The sequence below is a fragment of the Crotalus tigris genome, unplaced genomic scaffold (genome assembly GCF_016545835.1).
Source record: "Crotalus tigris isolate CLP2741 ecotype Arizona unplaced genomic scaffold, ASM1654583v1 scf7180000017666.27876245, whole genome shotgun sequence".
NCBI classification, from domain to species: domain Eukaryota; kingdom Metazoa; phylum Chordata; class Lepidosauria; order Squamata; family Viperidae; genus Crotalus; species Crotalus tigris.
The window spans coordinates 1858859-1884169 of record NW_024096551.1 but is presented as its reverse complement, the minus strand read 5'-3'; the positions used below and the strand labels follow the sequence as shown (position 1 = coordinate 1884169).

Here is a 25311-nt window from a genome sequence, read left to right as displayed (position 1 = left end):
TGATGGGAATGATCTTGGTGGTTCCTTGATTAGACTGTTGTTTGTGTTAGTTGTTTGCCTGAATTGATTGGGGTATTGTTTACTTCTTAATTGTTGATCTTTTTATTTCTTTTTTACTTTTTGATTGTCTCTCTTGAATGTACATTCATTTGTTTATCTTTATGTGCCTGTTGATAGCTGACTTGTCTGAGTGTCAGGCTTCTTGGTCTAAGATACAGTTTTTCCCAGCTGAAACTTTACATCTGTCCATGTGTTGTGAAATTAAGGAGTTTTCATCATGTCTAATCAGAGTTAGTTGGTGTTCATGGATGTACTCAGCTAATCTTCTACCTGTTTGTCCTAGACAGTGGCTGCAAAAGTGTATGTTGCAGATAACTCTTATTTTTCTTTCTGGGGTTCTTGGATGTTTTGTTTACTTAGGATGTTTCGGAGGGCTTTGGTTGATTTATGTGGTTGTAAGTCTTTTGGTGATTTCTGAAATGTTTTTAATATGTGGCAGTATTATATTCTTTTCACAGTTGTTTATTGTGCTATATTGGGTTGAGTGGTCAGGCATTTTTGCTAAAGTTACATGGCTATCCATTTTGTTGGAAAACATTGCATAGATTATCAACTTAATATATCATCAAAATTGTTCTTCTTTGAACATCCATTTGGTCGGTATTTACAATCGTCCCTTAACACCATGGAAACCCTAAATTGTCTGTTTTATTATTTTTTTATTCCAACTAGGAGATTAAATAGAGCTCTATTTCTATTCAGTTAACAATATCATTTTGCTAGGCTGAGAAAAGAGACCTGTATGTACAACTGAACCTTTCTATGGATCAAGTGACTGAGTACAAAGCAATCCAGCAAAAAAAAGATGAAGAAATTGCAGAACTGAAAGAAGATCTTAAAAGGTTGGAGCTTAACTGAAATAATTTCAGTCTTGAAAGGGTATATAAATATATAGAAAAACAAATATTATAAATAAATGTAGAATTCCGCCCCCCCCCAGGAAGCATTATAATGCAGGGATTTAAAAGTGCCTTCTATTGTTTGTATTGCTCTTTTATCATGGGCAGTGATGCCAATGATGGCTAAGTGACTGGGAGAAATTATTTTGCTCTTCTTCACTGACCCCACAATTTGTATCAAGGGGGACAATAATATTGAAGATATTCCCCTCTTGGCCTTTGCGCTTCTGGACATCCACATTCTGCGTTTGTCAGCAGATCTGATTTATTTCCAGCTGTGATACATCTCAAATCATATTTTGTGAGTGCTAACATTACTGTGAAAAATGTAGGGGCAACTATTTTTGTTTGGTGGAAATTCTTGTGACTTAAATCAATCCTTTTCCTATCACAATAGAGCAGTGGTTCTCAACCTGTGGGTCGGGACCCCATTTGGGGTCGAATGACCATTTCACGGGGGTCGCCAAACAACGCAGTCTGCCATTTTTTTCCCCTTTTCCTTAGCTGTGCTACTTCCTTTTATTCTATTGGCTTTTGAAAGCCAATAGAATAGACTCTCTTGAATAGAGTCTAATTCTATTGGCTTTCAAAAGCCAATAGGAATTGTCCAGGCTGTCTCTGCCCTGCTGAGCCCGCCAAAAGTCCCATTCTGCAAACTGTGCTGCACCAGTTGAGTAGTCCTCGACTTACGACCGGTTGAGTAGTCCTTGACTTACGACCGGTTGGGGGTCGTGGCATTAAAAAGGTTGAGAACCACTGCAACAGAGGATCAGCTACTGTAGTATCTTGCAGAGAAGCTGTTCCTTTATAGTTGTTGTTGGTTTTTTTTTTTTTTTGAAAAAGATAACCAGACAATTTTGCCTCTAGAGTTTGAATGCTCTTCCTCTCCGTGGCTACTAATCCGGTAATGGAGAAATCCCCACATCAGTGCACATAATGTGAACTGAAAATGTGAAAGGAAGACAGAACACTGATTGAATGCTGATCTTGCATCTTTCTACTAGCTGCAGGAGACAAACTCTCAGTTCATAATGTTTTCAAAAATAAAAAACCACTGAGGGGCTGTTTCAATGTAATTTGGAGAAGTAGAAATGTCATTATGGTATTATGAAAGTGCCAGGCTTGCTTTAAAGAGCTTCCTGCAATTGCAGTGATATACATGTACATATAATACGTGTTTTACTTGATTGTATTATACAATTGTGTAGGTAGTCCTCAACACAGAACATACAACCACACCTGAACCTAAATTTTCTTTTGCTAAGCAACAGAACAGCACACTTAGCAGTTTTTAAATGAATTTTCCTCCATTTACGATCTTGCCACATTTGCTAAGGGAATCACTGCAGTTATTAGGTTAATAACACAGTTATTAAGTGAATCTGGCTTCTTCAAACATCCGAATTTTGATCGTGCCATGGTAGTTAAGTGTGAAAAATGTTCATAAGTCACTTATTTCAGTGCCATTGTAAGTTTGAACAGTTGCTAAACAAATGGTTATAAGTTGAAGATTGCCTGTATTAATTTTGTTATATTTGCAAATATTTACTTTGCTCTTTCTTCAAAAGTATAGTCTCTAATGTAGATATTGATTAGAATGAACACAAAAAATTAACATGAAATTATAAAAAACACAAAAATAACCTCACCATAAGAAAAAAAATTAAAAAGTGAAACAATAGCACCATTTTTATGTGAATGCAATATATTCATCTAATACATGTCTAGATTAGATAAACAGTTTATCAAAACATGTAGTATATAATGATTACCACAAGAGTTATATTAAGACTCGGTTTTGGTGAGATGGGCAGCCGCATAAATATGATTATGAATAAAATAAATTAATAAGCAAGCAAGCCAGGACACAGTGGCAGAAATTAATGGTTCTGTTTAGCAGAATAAGGAGGGAGACAAAATCAGGCCTAACAAAATTAAGGTAGGGTAGGATGCTGTCAAGTGATACTTTGTGCCCTCCCCAACTTAAAATCAATCTTTGCATTACCTTGTACAGAAAAGTTCCCTTTTATATACACCTTTTGTGCAGAACACAAGATAATTTTCTGAGGCCTCAAGTGGTGCCCAAAAATCTGTCGTCCTTCTTAAGGATAAGAAATTTTTAAATATTGTTTACCAACTGCATGTTGGTTTCAAATGGAAATCAACTCTGAGAATTCCCTTCCAGCATTTCCTGAAACTCTGAAAATGATAATTCAGTGTAGCTGCAGAGAGCCAGGATAGGCAAAATTGCTCTTAAATGGGTGAGGTTAACTCTGTTCTTCAGGCTGAAATCTATTATCAATTACAAATATTTAGTTTTGATCTGCATTCCGATCTCTATGAACGTTTAAATTAATATAAAGTATGACTGCTGTTTCACAATATCTAATTTTTTTAAAAAAAAAAACTAGGTTAATAGTTTGACATTTTTTTTGAAAGAAGTTAAAGTCTTATCTGCTAGATTCATTTTCATATTTAGAGATTCATTTTCATATTTAGTGCTCTGTGAAGATTAATAGTATTATTTCTAGCATTGTGGTCTGGATAACAATAAAAGCAATTAAGGAAAATTGAATATGTTTTTGAACAGAGCCCAGACAGAAGTCAGCAGAACAAATGAACAAATTCAAGAGTACTGTGGTAAATTCAGCGAGATGAAATCAGAGCGAGACAACAATGAGGCCAAGTTACTGGCTGAACTGGATGATCTAACTAGAACAAAGCAGTTCTTAGAAGAAAAATTAATTGAACTTCTCAGGTTGGTAGATTTATTTTTAGATAACCTCACTATCAAGTGGAAAAAAACCTTAATTTTTTTTTCACCTCTAAAATTTACTGCTACAGAATTTAAAGCCATATTTATGGTTGGCAGTACCCCACAAAGATATCTTAAAAATCTTCAATTCAGTATATTCTAAATATATTGTATTCTTCTCTGCAGCACTAATCATGCGTTTTTTTGTCCATTTGGAATTCTAGAAGGAACAATATTTCTCCCCTTTTTAACCAAGAACTGTGTTATCATTCAGGAATGGAGTTTGCTTCCAGGCCTTCAGAAGTCCTAATTTATTCTCTATCCAATTTCATATTCTGGCATATGGCAATACCACATTTTCTTATTACATTTTCCCAATGTTTTTGTATTAGGAGAATCTAGGTGAGTTGAGATCTGAGGATGAAGTGGCTATGGAGACTGCTTATTTGGATAACGTTCTATTGCAACAGCAACACAATAGTAGTTTTGGGGGGGGTGTTGCTTTGGTTTGCTTTGTTTAGTAGAACAAATAATAAGAGAAAAATAGAATACAATAGAACAAACATCGTTTCCTATAGATATACATTGAAGTTTATACAACTGTTAGGATAAAGGATGTCCATATTCCATTGTAAGTGTGCTTGTTCAGTAACTGTTGGAAACTACAACAACACTGAAAAAGGAGATTTATGACTGATCCTTGAAATTGCAGATATTCCAGCTCCTTCTGCAGTCATGTAATTTTGATTTGGGTGCTTGGCAACTGTTCTGCATTTATGACAGTCACAGCATCCTGCAGGCACGTGATTGCCATTTGCAGTCTTCATAGCTGGCTTCTGATAAAAAAGTCACTGGGGAAGTTGGAGGAAGTCTCAAATCATGGTCACGTGATTTCACACTTAAATGACTGTCGGTGATTTTCTTCACAACTGCATCCAAAACTGATAAAATTCAGTGCAGTCACACGATGTTTCACTTTGTGACTGTATTGCTTAGTGATGGAGTTGTAGTCCATAAGAGAGGTTGCCTGTAATCCATATCCATAACCAATTCAATCTTAAGTCATAAGGAACATCAATAACTAGTCAAGGAGAGAAGCAACCTAGAACTAAGGAGAAATTTCCTGATAGTTAGAATAATCAGTGGAACAACTTCCTTCCAAAAGTGAATGCTCCAACACTGGAAGATTTTAAGAAGAGACTGGACAGCCATTTGTCTGAAATGGTAGAGGGTTTCCTGCCTGAGCAGGGGATTGGACTAGATCAGGGCTTTTCAGCCTTTTCACCCATTGTATCATTTTTAGGATATGGCAATATCCGAGTACCACTAGTTGCCTAGCAAGGTGTCAAAAACCTGATGACAGAAAGAAAGAAAGAAAGAAAGAAAAAAGAAAGAAAGAAAGAAAGAAAGAAAGAAAGAAAGAAAGAAAGAAAGATAAAGTACAGGTAGTCCTCGACTTACAACAGTTCGCTTAGTGACTGTTCAAAGTTACAATGGCACTGAAAAAAGTGTCCCCCAAGGCACAGCCAAGCAAGACGCCTGCCTGCCCACCCGGCAGCGCTCTTCCTCCTGTCCGAGATTTTCATTGTTGTGAGCACTTCTGTTAAGGATTGGCAGCAGGGGTGGGGGGGGGGTGTTTGGTTTTTATTCCCCCCGTCTGCTGAGTGGTTGCAGCAGGTTTTGGTCACTTCACGTGACCCTGGGACACTGTGACCATCATAAATATGAATCAGTTGCCAAGCATCTGAATGTAAATCACAAGACCCTGGAGATGCTGCAACATTCCAGCTGATGGGTGCTTCTCCTGGGCTCAGCAGAAGCACCAGGATCAGCGCCGAGCTCCAGCTGGAGCCTGGCGCTGATCCTGGCGCTTCCAGTGAGCCTTGACACCCCTGGAGCTCCAGCCATCTCTTGCTCAGGTTTGTGTGGTGCTGCCACTGGTTCAGCTCATTCCCCTCCCCCACTACCACTTTTCTAGGATGGTCGCGTACCACCTGCCAGGTGCCAATGTACTACCAGTGGTACCTGTACCACTGGTTGAAAAGCCCTGGACTAGATGATCTCCAAGGTCCCTTCCAACTCTGTGATTCTGTTATTCTGTCAGGTATTCAATTCCTTGGAGGTCAATAGGACCATTAATTTATCTTTCTAGTGTTGAAAGATTAGCCTCTTAACAATAAGGGCATAGAGAATCCATTTCTGTTATCCAGCCCATCAGTTTCCATATAACAGACATATAGTACAAAATAATATGAACATCCAAAACATATTAAACCTTATCTCAAACTGAAAATATGCAGTATGAATACAGTTAATATGCATATCAATAACACTCCTGGGGCTAGAAAATATTAATGGAAACATTTTGTATTTTCCATTTTATTGTTACATTTATAAAGCAACCCATATTTAAAACTTTGCACTGACCAGTCTGATTATATAACAAATTCAACAAAGCAAAAGATTGTGATGTAGTCAAATGCACATATCAGCCCAAATACACTCTTCTCACTTGTTCTTTACTGACGAGACGAAATTAATATTGTTGAATCTGCAAATACATTGTTTTGCTTTAAATCTAAAACGGAAGAATTTATTTGCAGACTCAAGAATATTCATTATCTTCTTCTTATGCATGTGTAATGGATTGGAAGCAATATAACCTCTATCTGGTTGTAGAATCATACTCTGCATACTCTGTTGACTAATTTTTTCATCCTATGTTTGACTATTTGTTAAATCCTGTGGTTTGTGGGTGATAGCTTGACATTTAAAGTTTCAGAGAAAAAAGTGCTGCTTCTCTGATAATATTTATTTAACATTAGACCCATATGCTTATAATAAGTTAGCTACCTTGGGTGTTTGGTATCATTGTTGTCTGGTTCTATTTTGTAAATTTATTCTTCTGTGTTCTATGTGAAATTCTGCACAAAATATTTGCCCATTTTGGATTTTCTGAATGTTTGCCATTCATTATTATCAGAGTCTAATGTATGTTCTGTTGATATATAAAATAAATCTGAATGAACAGATCACCACAAATTGGTGCTGGTTTGTAAGCAGAGTCATCCAGTATGCAGTGCGCCATTGTGAAAAAGTAATTCCCCCCCCCCTAAATTTCATAGCTGATTGTACCATTTTTAATTGCAGTAACTGCAGCCAAAACTTCCTGGATTATAACAGATGATCAATTTATGACATTGCATAGGAAATTTGGCTAAATAAACCAGAAGGATTCTGTTATTGGTTTAACAAAATGTTCACGTGGGAACCTTGGGTCATTATACTCCTAATAGCCCAAGATATAGACTAGAGTTTGTTTTTGGCTAATGATTGTAACATGTTGAAAGAGGCTCAAAATGCCGGTCCTAGTTTACACATAATGTTCATCACAGAATCATCTATTTCTGCTAAGGGAAAAAAACAAGGAAGAATTAATGAGCAATGGGTGCCACTGATTGTCCTTGTTCCCTAATGAGCCAGAATTCTGTTTTTGTTTATTGATATGAACATGTGTGTGTGTGTGTGTGTGTGCGCTCATGCACGTGTGCATTTGTGTATCCATTTTATTATTATTTCTCATATGCTAAAAAGTAAAGCCTCCCTCAAGTCAAGCTGGACTTTTGGTAAGTTCATAGACCGGGATATGATTGGACATGCTGTATGAATGTACTTATTTATTGTTTTATTGTTATATTGTTTTAATTTTGTACGCCGCCCTGAGTCCCTAGGGATTGGGCGGCAAATAAATTTTATTAATAAATAAAATAAATAAATAAATAAATCTCATAAAGTTTGCTTTGGTTGCAATATGTAAATAGTTTTTCCATTTTTTTTTTAAATTTTCCAGACTAGGCAATTACCTTCATATTTCTTCATCCAAGAACTAACCAAATACAAACTTACTTATGTTTTTAAAACCAATTATGACTAGCACATGCAGCTACTTAGCAGAACTTTTTATATACCACAAGGAATAAAAAAATCCAGGTAGCCTCTCAGGACTCCAACCAACTTTAGATTTATCAGACAGTTCTTAATTGAGAAAGTGAATTTATCCTATAGGGGACCAGGCTTAAGATTTTAAAACACAAATTATCAAATGACAAATTATTTTTCCATACATGACTTTGAAAGGGACAAGGATGCTCTTTGGCAGAAATCAGATGCTCTGGAATTCCAGCAGAAGCTCACAGCTGAACAAAGATGGCTTGGTGATGCTGAAGTCACTAGTTGTTTAGACTGTCAAAAAGAATTTGGCTGGATGAATCGCCGACATCATTGCAGGTCAGTATTTTGAGGGGATTGAACAAATATGAGCACTGTTGACTGGTCTGATGTTTAACAATCAGCACAATTTTCCCAGGCCTATTTTGTAATATTTTAACACATATTTTGATTTGTCCCCAGTTCCACCTAAAGTACTATTCAAAAGATATTTGGAGTTTCAGTTCTAGAGGTTGTACGAAAGGAAGGAAGGAAGGAAGGAAGGAAGGAAGGAAGGAAGGAAGGAAGGAAGGAAGGAAGGAAGGAAGGAAGGAAGGAAGGAAGGAGAGAGAGAGAAAGAAAGAAAGAAAGAAAGAAAGAAAGAAAGAAAGAAAGAAAGAAAGAAAGAAAGAAAGAAAGAAAGAAAGAAAGAAAGAAAAAAGAAAGAAAGAAAGAAAAGAAAGAAAGAAGTATACTCTTAGGTTCAGATGTCCATGTTTCGCTTATGCTTCATGAGAGGAGCTTTGCTCATAATATATATACAGTATGGCTAAAATTGGAAACTGTCAAAATCTCCCTACAGCATGTGATACGTTGATACAATTACTGTCTTCACAATAAATATTCAAGGAAAAGATGTGATTCAAGGAACAGCACATACTTTGCATTAAGAAAATCTCATTTTCTATTCTAAAAGTCTTCTATGGATGTACTGTGAAGCAATGCGGTCATGGATTCTTTGGCTAATTCTGGATATATAGACATGAACAGGTTGTGACATCGAATTAGACCATGATTTCAACTTCATCTATAGTGACATCCCAATTACTGGAGTGTTGGCTATCTCTTGTGAGAGGCCCAAGCTTTCTTGTTAGTTCTTTTGCAATGTTGTATGTAGGGTTCCCTGGTAGAGATACGATTGGACGAGGTATGCCAGGTTTGTGTATTTTGGGGCATCCATAGAAGCATGGGAGGATAGGTGTGTTTCATTTGCCACTATTCTTTGGTAATTAGGCCTTTCTTAGTGAGGTCACTGGGGGTTCTCTTGATCTGGTTGTCTAGTTTTGTATTCTATTGGTGTTCACAGGGATGTATGTTTCTTTGTCCTCCATATTTCATTAGCTTTTTGTTTGTATTGTGCTCTGTCCACAATCACTGTGGTTCGGCCTTTGTCTGCAGGGCCAAATCTAAAAATCCCAGGGAATTTCTAGAAACCTGGCACTCTGACAAATCAGCCATCAATAGACACATAGATATTAACAACATCTACAGATTATGTAAAAGAGACAATCAACCAGCCCCAAAGAGAAAAAGACTCCAGCACCTCTCCACCAATAATCAGCACTCAGTTCAGCAAGGATGAACTCCAAGGTCAACGTCAGACCAACAATCAAATAAGCAATATCGCAATCAAGAAACTGCCAAGGAGCCATTGGTAAATAGCTCAACCAAAGAATCCCTAAGACCACTCCTACCCACCCAGACAGGCAAGAAACCAGAATATAAACAGAGAGCAAACAGCACTCCTTACTAGCACTGATGATGTTACCTAGTTAGGGTAATAAATTGTCTGCAAGAAAACAAGCTCAGAGAGCACTAAGGACTCTTCGTTTCAATCCTGAGCTACAAATATTCTCCTTCATTGGAAGGCAAAACTGCATTCACAGCAGCACAGTCAAACTCTGACTTTCTGTATAAGTGTCACATACAAATAGATGGGGGATCCAAATATACTGCCATGATACCTGTACTTTTCTTAACCCTTCGCTTAGATAAGATAACCTTTATTGTCATTTTTTTTACTGTGAGCACAACAGCACACATCAAAAATGAAATTTAGTTGCCCACTCTCAAAGTGAAACACATACATGACACACACCTAAACATACTATGAACAACATATGTATAGACCCACACCCTTACATATACGTAGCAAATAAATATTGTCCATCATGAATATATAACGGAAGGAGGAAGCTTGAGAGTTCATAAGGTTAATGCTGTATGGAATGAAACTATGGCTGAATCTGGATAGATGACAGTGTCATTAAACTGAAGGACTCTATATTCTCTGTGGATTGTTCTTGGGCTAAGACAGTAATTTAGCTGAAGTGCTGAGTTATTTGCATCAGTTGCTTACTTAGAGTCAGAAGTGCAGTTTCCATACACACCATCCCCAATGTGAAGCTCTTTAACAAGGTTTTAGTGATTCAGATCAAAAGAAATTGTTACTATTATTTTATTAAGTTATTACTAAGAAGTGTTTTATCAAATACAAGAAGATGTCTGTGGGAAGAGGTCCATCTATTATATATTCCAGAACCTTCAGTAATGTTGCTTTACTTTGAATTCAGTATTTGATCATACAGGAAATCCTCAGCTTACAACTACCATATATGCCGGCGTATTAGGCGACCCGGTGTATAAGACGACCCATGTCTTTGGCGCCGAGTCGCATTCCTAGAACGTTGTCTTATACGCTGGAAACTACCAGTATTTCCGGTGTATAAGACGACTCGGCGTATAAGACGACCCCCGTCTTTGGCGCTGATTTTAATGCTTGCAGAAGTCGCCTTATATGCCGGCATATACGGTATTCATTTACTGACAGTTTGAAGTTACAACAGTACTGAAAAAATGACTTATGGACATTTTTCACACTTATGACCTTTGCAGCAATATTTTTGCAGAGAGTTGTAGCAGATTTTTCTGTTAAGTAGAATTCTCAGTCATCCTGTTCAATTTTTAAATGATAAAATGACAATATTGACTGTTATTAAAACTTGACAAAAATGAATTGGTTTAGATTTTGATGTACATATGCATAGGTGTTTTATTAGGAAATCATTTGTAACAGGATGTCATCTTTTAATTGATGAATTGAAGAGAAGATTCAAGGCAATGTTATTAATCAACTAAAAAGCTTTAATTGTTTAAACTAGTCCTAGAACATCAAATTGCATCCTGAATTTAGTACAGTAATACAGTTCATTTCTCAATAAAAGTGTAGAATGAAAGAAAGAAAGAAAGAAAGGATTAACCTGTTAAAAATAATTTCTGGTTGCTGTTAATATTTGATAATAAAATAAAATATTTTTTCAGATATAATTTTAATATTTCTAATGATTTCAAGGGTATCTGGTTTTAGTACTATAGTACTATTAAGAAATTAGTTTTTTTCTGTATGGAAAATTGTGTCTTATAAGTGCTTAATTTTAAATATGTTTTTACTTTGTTTTTTAAGAATGTGTGGGCGCATTTTCTGCTATTACTGCTGCAACCATTATGCCGTTTCAAAGCAAACTGGAAAGAAAGAACGCTGTTGTCAAGCTTGTTTTAAAAAAGTGACTGCCAATCCTGTTGATTCTGAATTAAACTTTACACCAGAAGAATCACCATCATCAAGTCTGCTGGCCTCACCATTGTCCCTGGTCCGCAAAATTTTGGGTGAGCTTCAACATTTTTTTCCAAATTTATTGTGTCTTTACAAAAACTTCAGATTAGATGTTACACTATTTTTTGGTCAGCTTGTTAAATAATCCAGGACATATTTTTCTAATTAGGAGAATCTAATGAAGAAATTAGAAATATCCTGTGAAACTGGGATGGTGACATTCTAGAATGATCTATTTTCTTTGTTGTCCCATCTTTCCCCACAATAGTGCAATGTTCACTGTGATGGAAATATGTGCAAAAGAGCACGTAAAGCTTCTGGATTTTCTTTCAAATACATGTTTCATTCGTATTCAGGTAATTTTGTAGGTATTAGAACCTTAACAGTACATATGCAGTACTCAAAATCCAACAAAGCAGTAGGTTCTCCTTCAGCTCAAAAATCAGAACCTTTCTTTATGTGGATTATGCAGAAATGGATGCATGCTGTATGCTACTAGAAACAGACTTTTTAAAACATCTTGGAGGTTGCCATTCTACATGTAGTGGTGACTTTTTGGAGTACAGTACATAAGAAATGTCTGTTGGTGAAATATCAATGCAATTTGTTTAATGTCTTTTTTGGCAGCCCAAGCCTACAATTATTACTTTTTGTGTATTTCCTGCTACATAAATAATATTTTTTGTATCTTCTCCTTTGGCACAGTTACAAACGAAACCTCTAAGTCTACAGATGATGCAGTATTTGATATAATAACAGATGAAGAAGTGGGTCAAATACAAGAAGATGACTCTGTTCACAGCAAAAATCAAACTGAAGACTCTTTGGATCATGATGTTCCTGACTTGTGAGTAAATATAGAATGAATGATAATGCCACTGATTAGCAGAAAAAGATTGTGCATTATATATAATGGAAAGGAAAAATATTTCTTTCATATCCAAAAATCAAAAACACTGTAAATTCATAGAGAATATAATTATAGAGGAAGATGGCTTTGGCTTTCTTTCAGGATTGTAAATGCATACATTCTTTCAAAATAGGCAGGATATCCAGAGGCTACTTCCTGAACACATATTCCTAGAACAAACCAACAAAAATCAATTCTTTCCCGCTACCCCAAAGTAACAAAAGCTTGGTTCAGTCTTTTCTGGTAAGGTAATTTCATCATCCTGTCTACTGAAGCTCTTGGCTGCCAAAAATCAGTAAAAGAAGAAAAATACTGTATGATGAAAAGTTACTAATTCTCATGTAAAAAGTAATGAGCATGGCTCCACATTATGGGAGAAGATCTAGGTCTTCAGCAAGATTTGAAGTACCGTAAATGCCGGCGTACAAGGCGACCCGGCGTATAAGATGACCCCCGTCTTTATAGCCGGGCCGCATTCCTAAAGCGTCGTCTTGTACGCCGGAAACTACCAGTATTTCTGCCGTATAAGACGACTTGGCGTATAAGATGACCCCCGTCTTTGGCGCCGATTTCAGCACTCGCGGAAGTCGCCTTATACGCCGGCATTTACGGTAAATAAAAGTGCAGTATAGTGGTTAAACTGGTGGAGTAGGTCTGGGAAATTAGGTTTACCCTCAATCATAGAAGATGTCTGGGTGACTTTGAGCCAATCCATTTCTCTTGGTTCAGTCTAACTTACAGTCTTGTGATAGAGAGAAATTGGAAGACAGCCTTGAACTCCAGGAGAGTTAGGTCATAAACCTAGTAAATATTAACTATAATAAATATAAAACTCAGCTGGGTGACCTTAGGCCAGTCCCTCTCTTTCAGCCCTAAGAAGCAGGCAATGGTAAATCATTGCCTCGTCCAAATCATTGATGAAGATGTTGAAGAGCACTGGGCCCAGACAGAGCCCTGAGGCACCCCACTACACACTTCCCTCCATATAGATGCGGTTCCATTGAGGACCACACGCTGAGTACGGCCGGTCAGCCAGCTACGAATCCATCTGGTCGTGATGCTGTCTAACCCACATTTTTCTATCTTATCGAGTAGTAGGTTGTGATCTACTTTGTCAAATGCCTTACTGAAGTCCAAGTAAATCATATCCACAGTATTCCTCTGGTCCACTAATTTGGTCAAAGAATGCAATAAGATTTGTCTGGCATGATCTGTTTTTGACAAACCCATGTTGGCATTTGGTAATGACTTTGTTTGTCTCTAGGTGCTGCTGAGTTGTTGTTTGATTATCTTTTCCAGAATCTTCCCAGGTATTGAGGTCAGGCTGATAGGTCTGTAGTTTCCTGGATCCAATTTTTTTCCTTTTTTGAAGATGGGACCTACATCAGCTCTTTTCCAGTCCTCTGGTAGTTCCCCAGTGCTCCAGGATCTTTGAAAATATAGTTCAGTGGTTCTGAGATCACATCTGCCAGTTCCTTGAGAACCTTGGGGTGTAATCCATCTGGTCCTGGTGATTTGAACTCGTCTAGGCTAGACAGGTGCTCACTTACCATTTTCTTGCCTATCTTAACTTGTGTTTGATAAGTTGGTCTGTTTTTTCCCTTTGTGTAAAGACAGATGCAAAAAACGAGTTAAATAGTTCTGCTTTCTCCCTATTGCTAGTTACCTTCTTACCACTTTCACCCACTAATGGACCAATCATTTCTTTCACTTGTTTCTTGTTTTTTATATGTTGAAAGAAGCTTTTTTTGTTATTTTTGACTTTGGTCTCAAGCCTTAGTTGATTTTGAGCCTTAGCTTTCCTTACTTCATCTTTGCAGGCTCGGGCTATTTGCTGGTATTCTGCCTTAGTTATGTCCCCCTTTCCACTTTCTATACTTGTCTTTTTTATCTTTCAATTGATCAGAGAGTTCTTTATGCAGCCATGCTGGTTTCTTTTGAGAGCTGTTATTTTTCTTCTTTGTTGGTATTGTGCTAGACTGGGCTTTTATTACCACACTTTTCAAAATTTCCTAAGCTTCTTGAGTTGTTTTCACCTTGAGGATTCTCATCCATGGAATCCTTCCCAAGCCCTCTCTCAGTTTTTTGAAATTAGTTCTCTTGAAGTCCAAGAGTCTAGTTTGACTGTGTTCTATTGCTTGTGCTTCCATAATATTGAATTCCAATATTGCTTGATCACTTCCTCCCAAGGTTCCTGTGGCTTCAACACCTTCTATCATTTCATCTGTTAGTGAGAATTAGCTCCAAAATAGCTAATCCCCTAGTTCCCTTCTCTACTTTTTGGGAGGTAAAGTTGTCTGCTAGGTTTGACAGGACGAATCTGACTGCTGCGGACAGAGAAAGCGGTAGTGAATTCCATAGGACTTACTGCAAAATAATGTATAATAAACTCAGGCATAATCTTGAAGATACTGATTTCTTTGGCCAGTTTTTTTCATTTCTACCAATCAACAAAGGGAAGATCTCATATAAATCAAATTACATTTTAGAATTGTGTGAAAACCAGAGAAAATGTCCGAGGCAAAGCCTGGCCTAAAGTGTTTCTTTCCCTTCCCTCCCTATCTGCAAATGGGAAAATAGAATTTAGAGTTATTTCAGTAGATGCCAACTGTTTATTTAGTCATATTATTTTATTTAATAATAATAGCCAGGCAACATTCTGTAACTGAATTAGGTGCCATACAATTGGTTTTAAATTGAGGGAACAAAGTTTATGAACGCTCTTTTACTCAATATCTCATGAATCTATTATCAGCAGGAATAGAAGGTCTGTATAGATCAATATTGTAGTCAGGGTAAAGCATATTTCACTATGAAAAGCAGAAGAAAAACAAATACATGTATTAGGCTCTCCTTTAAGCTGTATAGAAATATCAGTGATTAATGTGAATAGGTTCTTATATTGAACAAAGGCAAGCTAAAATATTAGTGATTTCTTCAAACTACTCTTAATTTCTGGCAGTGCATTTCAAAATAGCAATAGATTACAATTAAAAGATGCCAAGATTTAGCCTAAGCATTTTAGAATTTGTTCTAAAACTGCTATATAATTTAGCATATTTTTATTTTGTCTTTATTTCCTCAGATGAAATCTATAACATAAGAATTGAGGCTGCAGTGAGATTCTGTTCATTTTTTTTTGCCAGAAAACTACTATTTTACAGTCGTGATAGCTATTTAGAAACTTGCTTGTTTTCATGAGTGCTCAGGGAAACTAGAACTGAAATCAGCCTGAAGATATGAATATGTCTCAGGTCTCTTATAAGGGAACCATGCTTGTTTCCTCTGCATTATTTGTGGCAGTACCACTTTTGGAGCCATTTTCATCAGTTGTATGCCACTGTCTTGTAACTTGATGTTTAACACAACAATTATTTTTTAGAACTTTTGCTAAGTTCTTTCTAAACTTCTCACCAATAAAGACATAGAGAACTGGGTTGAGGCAACCATGGAAATAAGCAATTGCTTCTGTGATGATCAAAGCGTACTCAAACCTATAGTCGAGCATGATATTACGGTCTGAGGCCCGCATGAGTTTCAAAAGGTTGTAGGGCATTTGTGTCAAAATGAAAGTTACAATAATAGCAAATATTATTTGTAAGGATTTGTGCTTGTGGAAGCCCTTAGCACTGAGTAAAGTTTTTACAATGATTGAATAGCATATAATCATGAAGAGCATAGGACAGAAGAATCCAAGTGTCATCTGAATTGTTTCGGTGAACAGCTGAATAGATGGGGAAGCATAATTTGCAAAACATATCTTTTTGTCTAACTTTTCCTCTATACTGAAGATGAACTGCGGCAAAGCAAGCAGCAGAGAGATTATCCAAATTGAAATACAGACCACAATACCCCAGAATCTTCTTTTGTGTTGACTGATACGGGTTTTGGTTGCTTGCACAATTACAAAATATCTGTCAACAGTTATAGAAGTGAGAGTTAACATAGAACCATACAGATTCAAGGTGTAAAAACCAAGGATGATTTGACATGGGAGAGTATAAAAGATCCACTCTTCTGCAGCAGAATAAGCCCAGAAGGGCAGCGTGCAAAGAAAGCTGAAATCAGCAATAGCCAGGCTCACTAAAAATATGTCTGTAAGCATTTTCACTTTTTTGTAAAAAACCAGAATTATGATAACCAAAGAGTTCCCTGTCACTCCAAAGATGCAGGCAAATGAATACATGCAGACAAGGAAAACTCGCTTGAACCCCAAAAAGGTTTCATATGAGTAACTTTCATCAGAAGTGTTGTTGCTAAGAAATGCATCGTAATAATCTTCTTCCATGTTTGCGTTCCTTCCTTTCTTTAATACCTGTAAGAATATATATTGGAAAATGGTTCACATGATAAATCTACAATGCAATTTTCCCTATTTATTATTGGGAAGTTTCTATCATGCTTCACCAGCTTGGAGGTGCAGAGATGGCAATTGCAGTCTAGATACAGGTGGGAATGATCAGACTGGGGAAGGCTGCTACAGTTCTTCATTTTAATTTCCTTAGTTTGAGAGTGTATAGTTGTATCAGACTACTTTATAAGAAAAACATTCATATAATAGTATTAACAATGTAAAGCAACACTAAAATAATGATATTTGAAGAAAATAAAAAAGAAAAGATTACATCATAAATTACCTCTGTTTTCCAAGAGGAAACTATTCAGAAGTCTTCTCGTTTTGTCCTCTGTTAAAAAAAATAAAGAATGTGGTTGTTTACAAGCAATATACTATGGCAGATCGCTTTGGATCTTTCCAATTACGTCACATTCAGCCCTGAATCCAAAAAGTTCACAACTGTTAATAGCTTGTTAAATTTCACATATAGAAAACATAGGCAAAAAGATGATATGCAGTTTTAATACGATTATTAATTGTATTAATTGATCCAAATCATATTAACAACCCTATTGATTTTAGCCCCCATATGTGACAAGAGTAGAATAAATAAAAACCATTTAAGGTTCCAATTTTGAAATTGCCCTTCAATAACAAGGCAATAAAAGCCAACTCTTATTAAACATTCTCTGAAATGTACAAAACATACAAAATATTTTTACTATTAAGATCAAAGGAAATTGCATACTTTGAATAACAGTCTTTGACTAGTTAATCTTAATAAACTATTTCCAAAGATAGCATAAAGTCAGTTTCTTCAGTTCTTTGAACATGTTAAAACATAATTTATGGGCTTATACATTTCACTTGAATTCTCTAAAATCTAGAAGTTCAAAAGCAATAATGGCATCATAACCAAAGAGTCCAATTATCAAGTATTTCAGTTAAAAAAGTAATATAAATCAAACTTCTATAGACGTTTTAAAAGCAGTTTCCCCAGAACTGAATTGATCCAAAATGCTAATATCTTGAATCCCCAGTGTGCCCAGAAAATAGATCTATTCACTTTTTTAAATCTATGTTTTATGGCTGTAATCATAGGTAAAATCTAGTTTCATAAAAGGAACCAACAATCATCAACCCAAGACACAATCTGAACCTTCATAGTGAAATATGTTTCTACTATATTAATTCTGAATTAAGGTATGAGATCATGTAGCTGATCAAGTATGTGTAAGTACATAATAATTGTATTATGCACTTATATATACATCACTATACATAAGTAAAAGCCACAAAAAAACATAAGTAGTCATCCAGTAAGGATTTTCAGGTGGTTAAAAAGAAGCTGAAAAAATGATTTACTAAAGAGGAGAGTATTTATAGTTCAGGGTTGAAAAATGATTTACATAGATATAAACAACAACTCTAAAACTTTAAAGCAAAGTATAAATATCTAAGTACTGGTCAGGGGGAAATGAAGGGGAGAATGCACTGTTGTATACTTCATTTGACAATTACACTTTAATTATGTTTTTATCTTTTGGTATTTCTATTTTTGATCTACTTTTATAAAACTCATCAAATACTTTAAGAATAAGTAAAACAAAATAAGAATAGCATTTTTAAGTTGAATATGCGTAATAATCATAGGAAGATGGAGTTAACTGATGATTAATGGCATCTTTTGATAATAATGCTTGGATTTGTTTGTTCCCCTTTTGCAAATAGATACATTGCAGTACTGATGCATTTTTACAGCCAATATTCTTTGAAAAGAAAATGAGTCAGTTATTTAAAAGCTATAGAAGTGGATATATGAAAAGTGAGATTTAAGAATGTGGGATTTATAAAAAATAAAAGCACTCTACTTTTTAAAATATAACATATTTGAAAAAGTATATACACTTTTCAACGTCATTCTTTTAAAAGGTGGCGACTTCTCTAACTTATTTTCTTATATATAAATATTTTAAATATAAATCTAACAGAGATAACAGCTTACCTTGCAATGGTACAACCTTATCTTGTTGTTTAATATCAGACGGCATGAAGGCGACATTTGAGGTAACCATAATATATATATATTTGTTACCATGTGCTTCCTGTTCAATTTTACAGGAAAAGAAATTAGGTTGCTTATGCACCTGGTTAACCATTAAATATGTCTGATTTGAATAACACAGCTAATTGTGGGAAAATATATTTGTGTTTGGGTATTTGTATCGTGATATAATTAAATTGTTGTGTACGTTTTTTGTATGATCTTATTGGAAGTATAAACAAATTATGTTACTAAGGTTCAAATAAGAAATACTTATTTGGACAAATTTAAAATATTGGTTTTATCTAGGTAATACCTATATAATTTTGAAGATGTTGCAAAAAGTAATGCTTTTTTTAAGTGTGCCTTAACTTCTCAAAACATCCCCAATACAGTGAATTGCTTTCCTCAAGAAGCATGAGTAGCTTATGACTATTTGGAGGAAAAGATACAAATGTGTCTATTGTCAGCATCCTTACCAGTCCCTGCACCAGATGTAGGGTTTTAAGGAACCCGAAATGTCCCGCTTGCTTTACGTCATGGTACCATTGTAACACTCCCTGTCATAGAGCCTGTGGGACATACAGCTTGTTGCCTTTCCATGCTAGGTCATCACTCCATGTCAGTAGGCCTGGATGTTCCTGTGACCAGGGGTTATCCTGGACTGCCTTGTGCAGCTCCTGGACCAGGTTGACAGCCAGGTTATGCAGTACCACCCACGCTGCAGCTTGCCGGTAGGGGGGCATGATTGCCTGTACTACCTCCTCCCGCTTATTATCATATTGAGGCATTTGTGACAGAGCATTGGCAAGAAAGTTCTTCCCCTCTGGTACATACCTCAAACAGAAACGGAAGTGTTGGAAGTACTGCGCCCAACAGATATGTTTGGGAGACAAGTGCCTCCATGACTGCAACACCTCGAGGTTCTTATGGTCTGTTCAGACCTCAAATGGTTTCTTCTCCCCCTCTAGTAGGTGTCGCCATGTGGACAACGGCCACCATATGGCAAACACCTCCTCCCAAATGGCCCATGCCCTCTCAGTTTCCATCAGTTTCCGTGACATATAGGCACAGGGCTGTAACACCCCTGGCTGTTCTTTTGCAGTAACACTGCTCCCATCGCGATGTCACTGGCCTCTGCCTGCACCACAACTGGCATGTCGGGACTTGGGTGGAGCAAGACCGGCTCCCTTGCAAACAGGACCTTTAGGTCCTCAAAGGCCTTTTGGCATGCCATGGTCCACACTAGTGGCTGACCGGGCCGTGGCTTCATTGCAGTTTGTCGTGTGCGGAGCAGGTATGTCAGGGGTAGAGCTACCGCTGCAAACAAGATAAACTGCCGATAAAAGTTGGCAAACCCTAGGAAACTGCAGTTGACAATGGGTCCGTGGCGCTTGCCACTCTAGCACAGCCCTGACCTTGTTAGAGTCCATTTCCACCCCTGCCCCTGATATCCTGTAGCCCAGATAGTCCAGCCAAGTTTGGTAGAATTAGAGAGTTTTACAAACAGTTGTGCTTTCAACAGTTTCTCCAGCATCTGTCTCACCAATCAGATGTGTTCCTCCACGGTGGAAGTGTATATTAAGATGTTGACCAGGTATGCTAGCATTCCACAGTATAGGTGTTCATGCAGCACCTCATTGATGAGCTGCATAAATACCACGGGGGCCCCCTGCAACCCAAATGGCATCACCCTGAACTGGTAGCTACCAAGTGGGCAGTTGAAGGCTATCTTCCACTCATCTTCTTGTCTGATGCGGACCCTGTAATATGCCTCCCATAAGTCCAGCTTGGTGAACACCTTTCCCTTTGCCAGATGGGCTAACAAGTCTTTCAAGAGTGGCAGGGGGTACATGTTCTCCACACAAACTCCACTGATGCCACGGAAGTCAACACACAACCTCAAGGAGCCGTCTTTCTTCTCTTTGAACAGAACAGGAGCTGCTATCTATGAATGGGCCGGTTGGATAAAGCCCCTCACCAGGTTCCGGTCAGTATATCGACGCAGCTCCTACATCTCCCTGGGCGTCATCCAGGGTTTGGGCAGTTGTTGATTGCACAGTCAGTTGGCCGGTGAGGAGGCAGGACATCACACTCCTCCTCGCTGAACACCTCAGCAAGGTCGGCATACACTGCTGGAAAGGAGGGTTTCCCCCTGGTACTCTCTTGACTTGCGATTGCCATCCTACTCCCTTCTCCATCTCCTTTCTCTGGGTCTTGGTCTGGTGGCTGGGGACTGATCCCAGTCCGCAGTTTTTGGTATCCCCCTTCCCACCAAATCGTAGGGTCCCACTTGTCCAACAATGCCAGTCCTAGGATCATGGCCTCGGTCATGGAAGGAACCATGATAAACCAGAGAACCTCCCAATGGGCCCCCATCCCTAGGCTAACAGGCTCCGTTACAAGGGTAGCCTCCCCCCCAGAAGGGATCCATCCACCTGTTCAAATTTAATAGGGTTGGCCAGCTGCCGCACCCCAATCCCGGCCTCAGCCACAACGCCCTTACTAATCAGGCAGCGGGTGCAGCCAGAATCAATCAGGGCCCTGTATTCCCCCTGACACCCTGTCTATGGACTCATCAGTATGAGTGGGCACTCTGCCTGCATCCATTACCGATCTGCCTTCCCACAGAGGCCGTGTTTGGTCTGCTGGTCCTACTAGATCGGAGCCTCCGACTTAGGGAGCCACCCTGAACCTAGGGCTGGCTAAATGGAACCGAGGTGGGCCTTACCTGGATGGCTGTGTCTCTGTCCAGAACTATGAAGTCATCTCACGGCCCGCTTCCCATCTTGACCATGGGAATGAGTCCTGGAATCCGGCCTCACCATACCTATCCCTCAGGATGTCTATGGTGGTTTGTCCAGGTGCCGTGGAGTAGCTCCATTCCCTGTCATCCTCATCTGTGAGACACCTCTCCCCCCACTCCATCAGAGGTTCTGCAGCCCCCGGTGTGTGTGCACAACCAGCGTCCGGGTTGGTGATCACTGAGCTGTGCCATTACCCCCCCCCCAAGGGTCTGGGGCCCCTGCATCCTGAGCCTCACTCACCGGAACTTCTAGCCGTGCCTCCCGCACCTTGGGCCTTACCACCAGCTAGGCTCCCCACCTTCTGCATCAGACGTTGGCCTGGTAGCCTCAGCTGGTTCTCCTCCTTCAGCCACCGGTGTTGCCTCCTGCATTCCCTCAGCCATTCCCTTGAAAGCACACAAGGGTAATGGGAAGGGTAACAAAAAGGGATGAGCACTGGCTTTCCTAGCCTCCTCAGACACGGCAGAAGAAGAATAGGGTGACTGGCACACAGGAACACTTCAACAAATGCTTTAATCCAATGATTCACAAAGTCAGCACAGGAAGGGCTTGGCTCCCAGCGCGTTAAATACTTTCCTCCCTGCAGCTCCACCCCCCCACACACACACACACACACACATACAGCAGGCCAGCATCCGGTGTTTGTTTTTAAAGGTTCCCCCTGGCCTGCTGTCATATCTCTGCTGGTTGGCGTTGCACAGCAAAGCGTCGGAGCTGTTCTCTGTTCCGGTAAGCCTCTGCTTCACCCTCGGGTACCCCACGGTACTTGCTGGCATTGTCGCCTTTGCCATGCAGCGCTCAGCCAATCGGAGGCCTCCCATCTGTCTGGCAATGCTGCAAAAGGCACGGAGGCCGTACAGGACCGCAAGCTGATTGGTGACCCCAAAACCAGGCCGACTGGCCTCCCGGCTGCTCAGCAGTGCTGCGGATGGCTGCCGGTGGTGCGGAGGCTGTACAGGACTGCCAGCTGATCAGCAGCCCCGGAATCAGGCTGACTGGCCTCCCGGCTGTTCGGTGGTGCTACGTTCACTGGCGGTGCTGCTGTCGATGGTGGTCCATGCGCTGCTGCTTTTGGTTTCTCCCCCTCCCTTGAATGTCGAGCCCACGGGGCTTGACATCTATATTCAGCATTTTTAATAGAATATATTTTATTGTTGTAAGTCACCTAGAATAAGAGTCCCCAACCCCCAGTCTTTGGACTGGCATTGATCCTTGGCATGCCAGCAACCAGACCATGCAAACAAGCAAAGCCCATCTACAGGATGCAGGCAGCATGTAAAATCACATCCCCTTCAGTTTACAGAAAAAACCTTTCTCCACAGAACCAGTCCCTGCTGCCCAAAAGGTCGGGGGCACTGACCTAGAATAACCACATGATCAGATAGATAGCAAATAAATTGAACAAATAAATACATAAATAAATAGTAGCTTCCATCCAGTCTCCAATCTCCCCTTTTTGGGGAAGGTTGTAGAGAGAGTGGTGGCGCTCCAGCTCCAATGGTCTCTGGGTGAAGCGGATTACCTAGACCCTTTTCAATCTGGCTTCAGGCCCGGCTTCAGCACAGAAACTGCTTTGGTCGCGCTGATGGATGATCTCTGGCGGGCCCGAGACGGGTTATTCCTCTGTCTTGGTGCTACTTGACCTCTCAGCGGCTTTTGATACCATCGATTATGGTATCCTTTTGCAACGACTTGAAGGGGTGGGAATGGGAGGCACCGTTTTACGGTGGTTCTCCTCCTACCTCTCTGGCCGGTCGCAATCAGTATTGGTGGGAGGGCAGAGGTCAACCCCGAGGCCCCTTGAATGTGGCATGCCGCAGGGGTCGGTCCTCTCCCCCCTCCTATTTAACATTTATATGAAGCCGCTGGGTGAGATCATCAGACAGCACGGGGTGAGGTTTCATCAGTATGCGGATGATACCCAGTTATATATCTCCTCCCTGAGCTCTCTCAGTGAAGCGGCTGATGTGATGGGCCGTTGTCTTGAAGCCGTGAGGGTCTGTATGGGGGTTAACAGACTCAGGCTCAATCCTGACAAGACCGAGTGGCTTTGGATGTTGCCTCCCAAGGATCATGTTAACTGTCCAGTGTTGACTCTAGCAGGGGAAAATATACCCCCTTCGGAGCGGGTTCGCAACTTGGGTGTCCTCCTTGATCCACAGCTGAATTTGGAACATCATTTGATGGCTGTGGCTGGGAGGACCTTTGCACAAGTCCGTCTGTTGCACCAGTTGCGACCCTACCTGGACCAGGAGGCTCTCCTTACAGTCACTCATGCCCTTGTCACCTCATGTCTGGACTACTGCAACGCGCTCTACATGGGGCTACCCTTGAAAAGTATTTGGAGACTACAGTTGGTCCAGAATGCAGCCGCGCGAGTGATAGTGAGTGTTCCTCGGTACACCCACGTTACACCTATCCTCCGTGAGCTGCACTGGTTGCCTATTGGTCTCTGGGTCCAATTCAAGGTGTTGGTTATTACCTTTAAAGCCCTATATGGCTCAGGGCCAGGCTATTTGCGAGACCGCCTACTACCTCATAGTTCCCTTCGTCCGGTTAGATCCCACAGACTGGGCCTCCTTCAGGTCCCGTTGGCCAAGCAGTGCCATTTGGCAGGGCTGCGGAGGAGGGCTTTCTCTGTGATGGCGCCCACGTCTTGGAACCAGCTCCCCCCGGAGATTAGGACCGCTCCCACCCTGTTGGTTTTCCGTAAGCTGCTTAAGACCTGGCTTTTCCGGCAGGCCTGGGGTTTATAAAATCTGATCCCTGGATGACTGTTATTGTATTGTTTGTTTTGTCATGTTATATGGTGCTTTTATTGTTAGCCGCCCAGAGTCCTGCAGGAGTGGGGCGGCTTATAAATTTTAAAAATAAATAAATAAATAGCTCAAGTTTGAACTATGAAATCCTTGATGTTCTCTGAGCTTGGTTGCTTATCTGCAGACTTTTCATTATCTGACTAGGTAACCTAATCAGTGCTAGTGTGTGTGTGGGAAGTTGCTCCCTGTTAATATACAGTGGCTTGCCTTGCTAGTATTGGTGGAGATGTGGATTTCTCCTGGATATCATTTCTTGATTAAAATATTGATTTTTGCTAGGTTGTTGTTTTCTGCTTTTCTGTTCAAGCAACCCTACATTCACTAGCACTGATAATGAAACAACTGCAAGCAAACAGTTAAGCTCAGAGAGCACCAAAGACTCCATTTTCAGTTTGCAACAATTTTATTAAATTTTACTGAAATTTGACACAATGTTGAAGTGTTCATTTTATGCACACTTCCATAAAAATCTGTGCAGATTATATAGAGCAAGCACAACAAATAATTTTTGTGGGTAGATATTTTAAAAGCAATCATCTTATAGGTAATAAGACTGTTATGGTAGGCATGTTCAGAAATAAAACCTAAAATATCTGATAGATATGGGAGTTTTAATGGTATCAGAGGAAGTATAAACATCCCCAAAGTCACTTGCACAAATGGAGCTTCGTGCGCACTTGCCTGCGCATGCACACTCATGTACTGCTTCCACAGCTCTATTAACAAACTTTATTGTAATCCACAGGTAGAATGTTTACCGCAGCATCTTATCGATCCCAAATTATCCTAAAAGTTATAAATAGTTTATCCTGGATCAAATATCCTTGTTGGTTTCTTAATGCCATCTCTTATCAATTGTTGTTTAAATATAATTGCTTCAGTCTCCAGAATAAGTCTGTCTTACAATCAAAGTCCAAATAGAAGTGGTTACTAGTTAACTGTAATAAATCCAATGAAGGCAGGATAATGTTGCAGGATCCAATCTGGGTTGGACACCAGGACCAGAGATTTAGTTTTCCGAGCATTTGGATTTGTGCTGGAGCCCATCATCAGGGAACTTCTCTTTATCAGAATATATGCT

The 25311-nt window shown here is 39.4% G+C and overlaps 2 protein-coding genes across 7 annotated transcripts in view; one reads left to right on the top strand and one right to left on the bottom strand.

Moving 5' to 3' along the window:
• The window catches only part of FYCO1 (FYVE and coiled-coil domain autophagy adaptor 1), a 58429-nt gene that overhangs the window by 18618 nt on the left and 14500 nt on the right, over positions 1-25311 (top strand). For all 6 annotated transcript variants that reach the window (XM_039336150.1, XM_039336146.1, XM_039336148.1 and 3 more), the window contains 5 exons: positions 784-902; positions 3550-3717; positions 7852-8001; positions 11165-11367; positions 12020-12161. In XM_039336150.1, the coding sequence (XP_039192084.1) occupies positions 784-902; positions 3550-3717; positions 7852-8001; positions 11165-11367; positions 12020-12161 (782 nt within the window). The remainder of the gene's footprint in view (positions 1-783; positions 903-3549; positions 3718-7851; positions 8002-11164; positions 11368-12019; positions 12162-25311) is intronic.
• CXCR6 (C-X-C motif chemokine receptor 6) lies at positions 14442-22908 on the bottom strand. Its single transcript, XM_039336160.1, has 3 exons — positions 18566-22908; positions 16862-16909; positions 14442-16539 (listed from the first exon to the last, which is right to left on the bottom strand). The coding sequence occupies exon 3, from the start codon at positions 16510-16512 to the stop codon at positions 15484-15486; it is 1029 nt and encodes a 342-aa protein (XP_039192094.1). The 5' UTR covers positions 16513-16539; positions 16862-16909; positions 18566-22908; the 3' UTR covers positions 14442-15483.

Excerpts from the sequence above, each read along its gene's own strand:
- CXCR6 (XM_039336160.1), bottom strand. The coding sequence starts at position 16,512 with ATGGAAGAAGATTATTACGATGCATTTCTTAGCAACAACACTTCTGAT.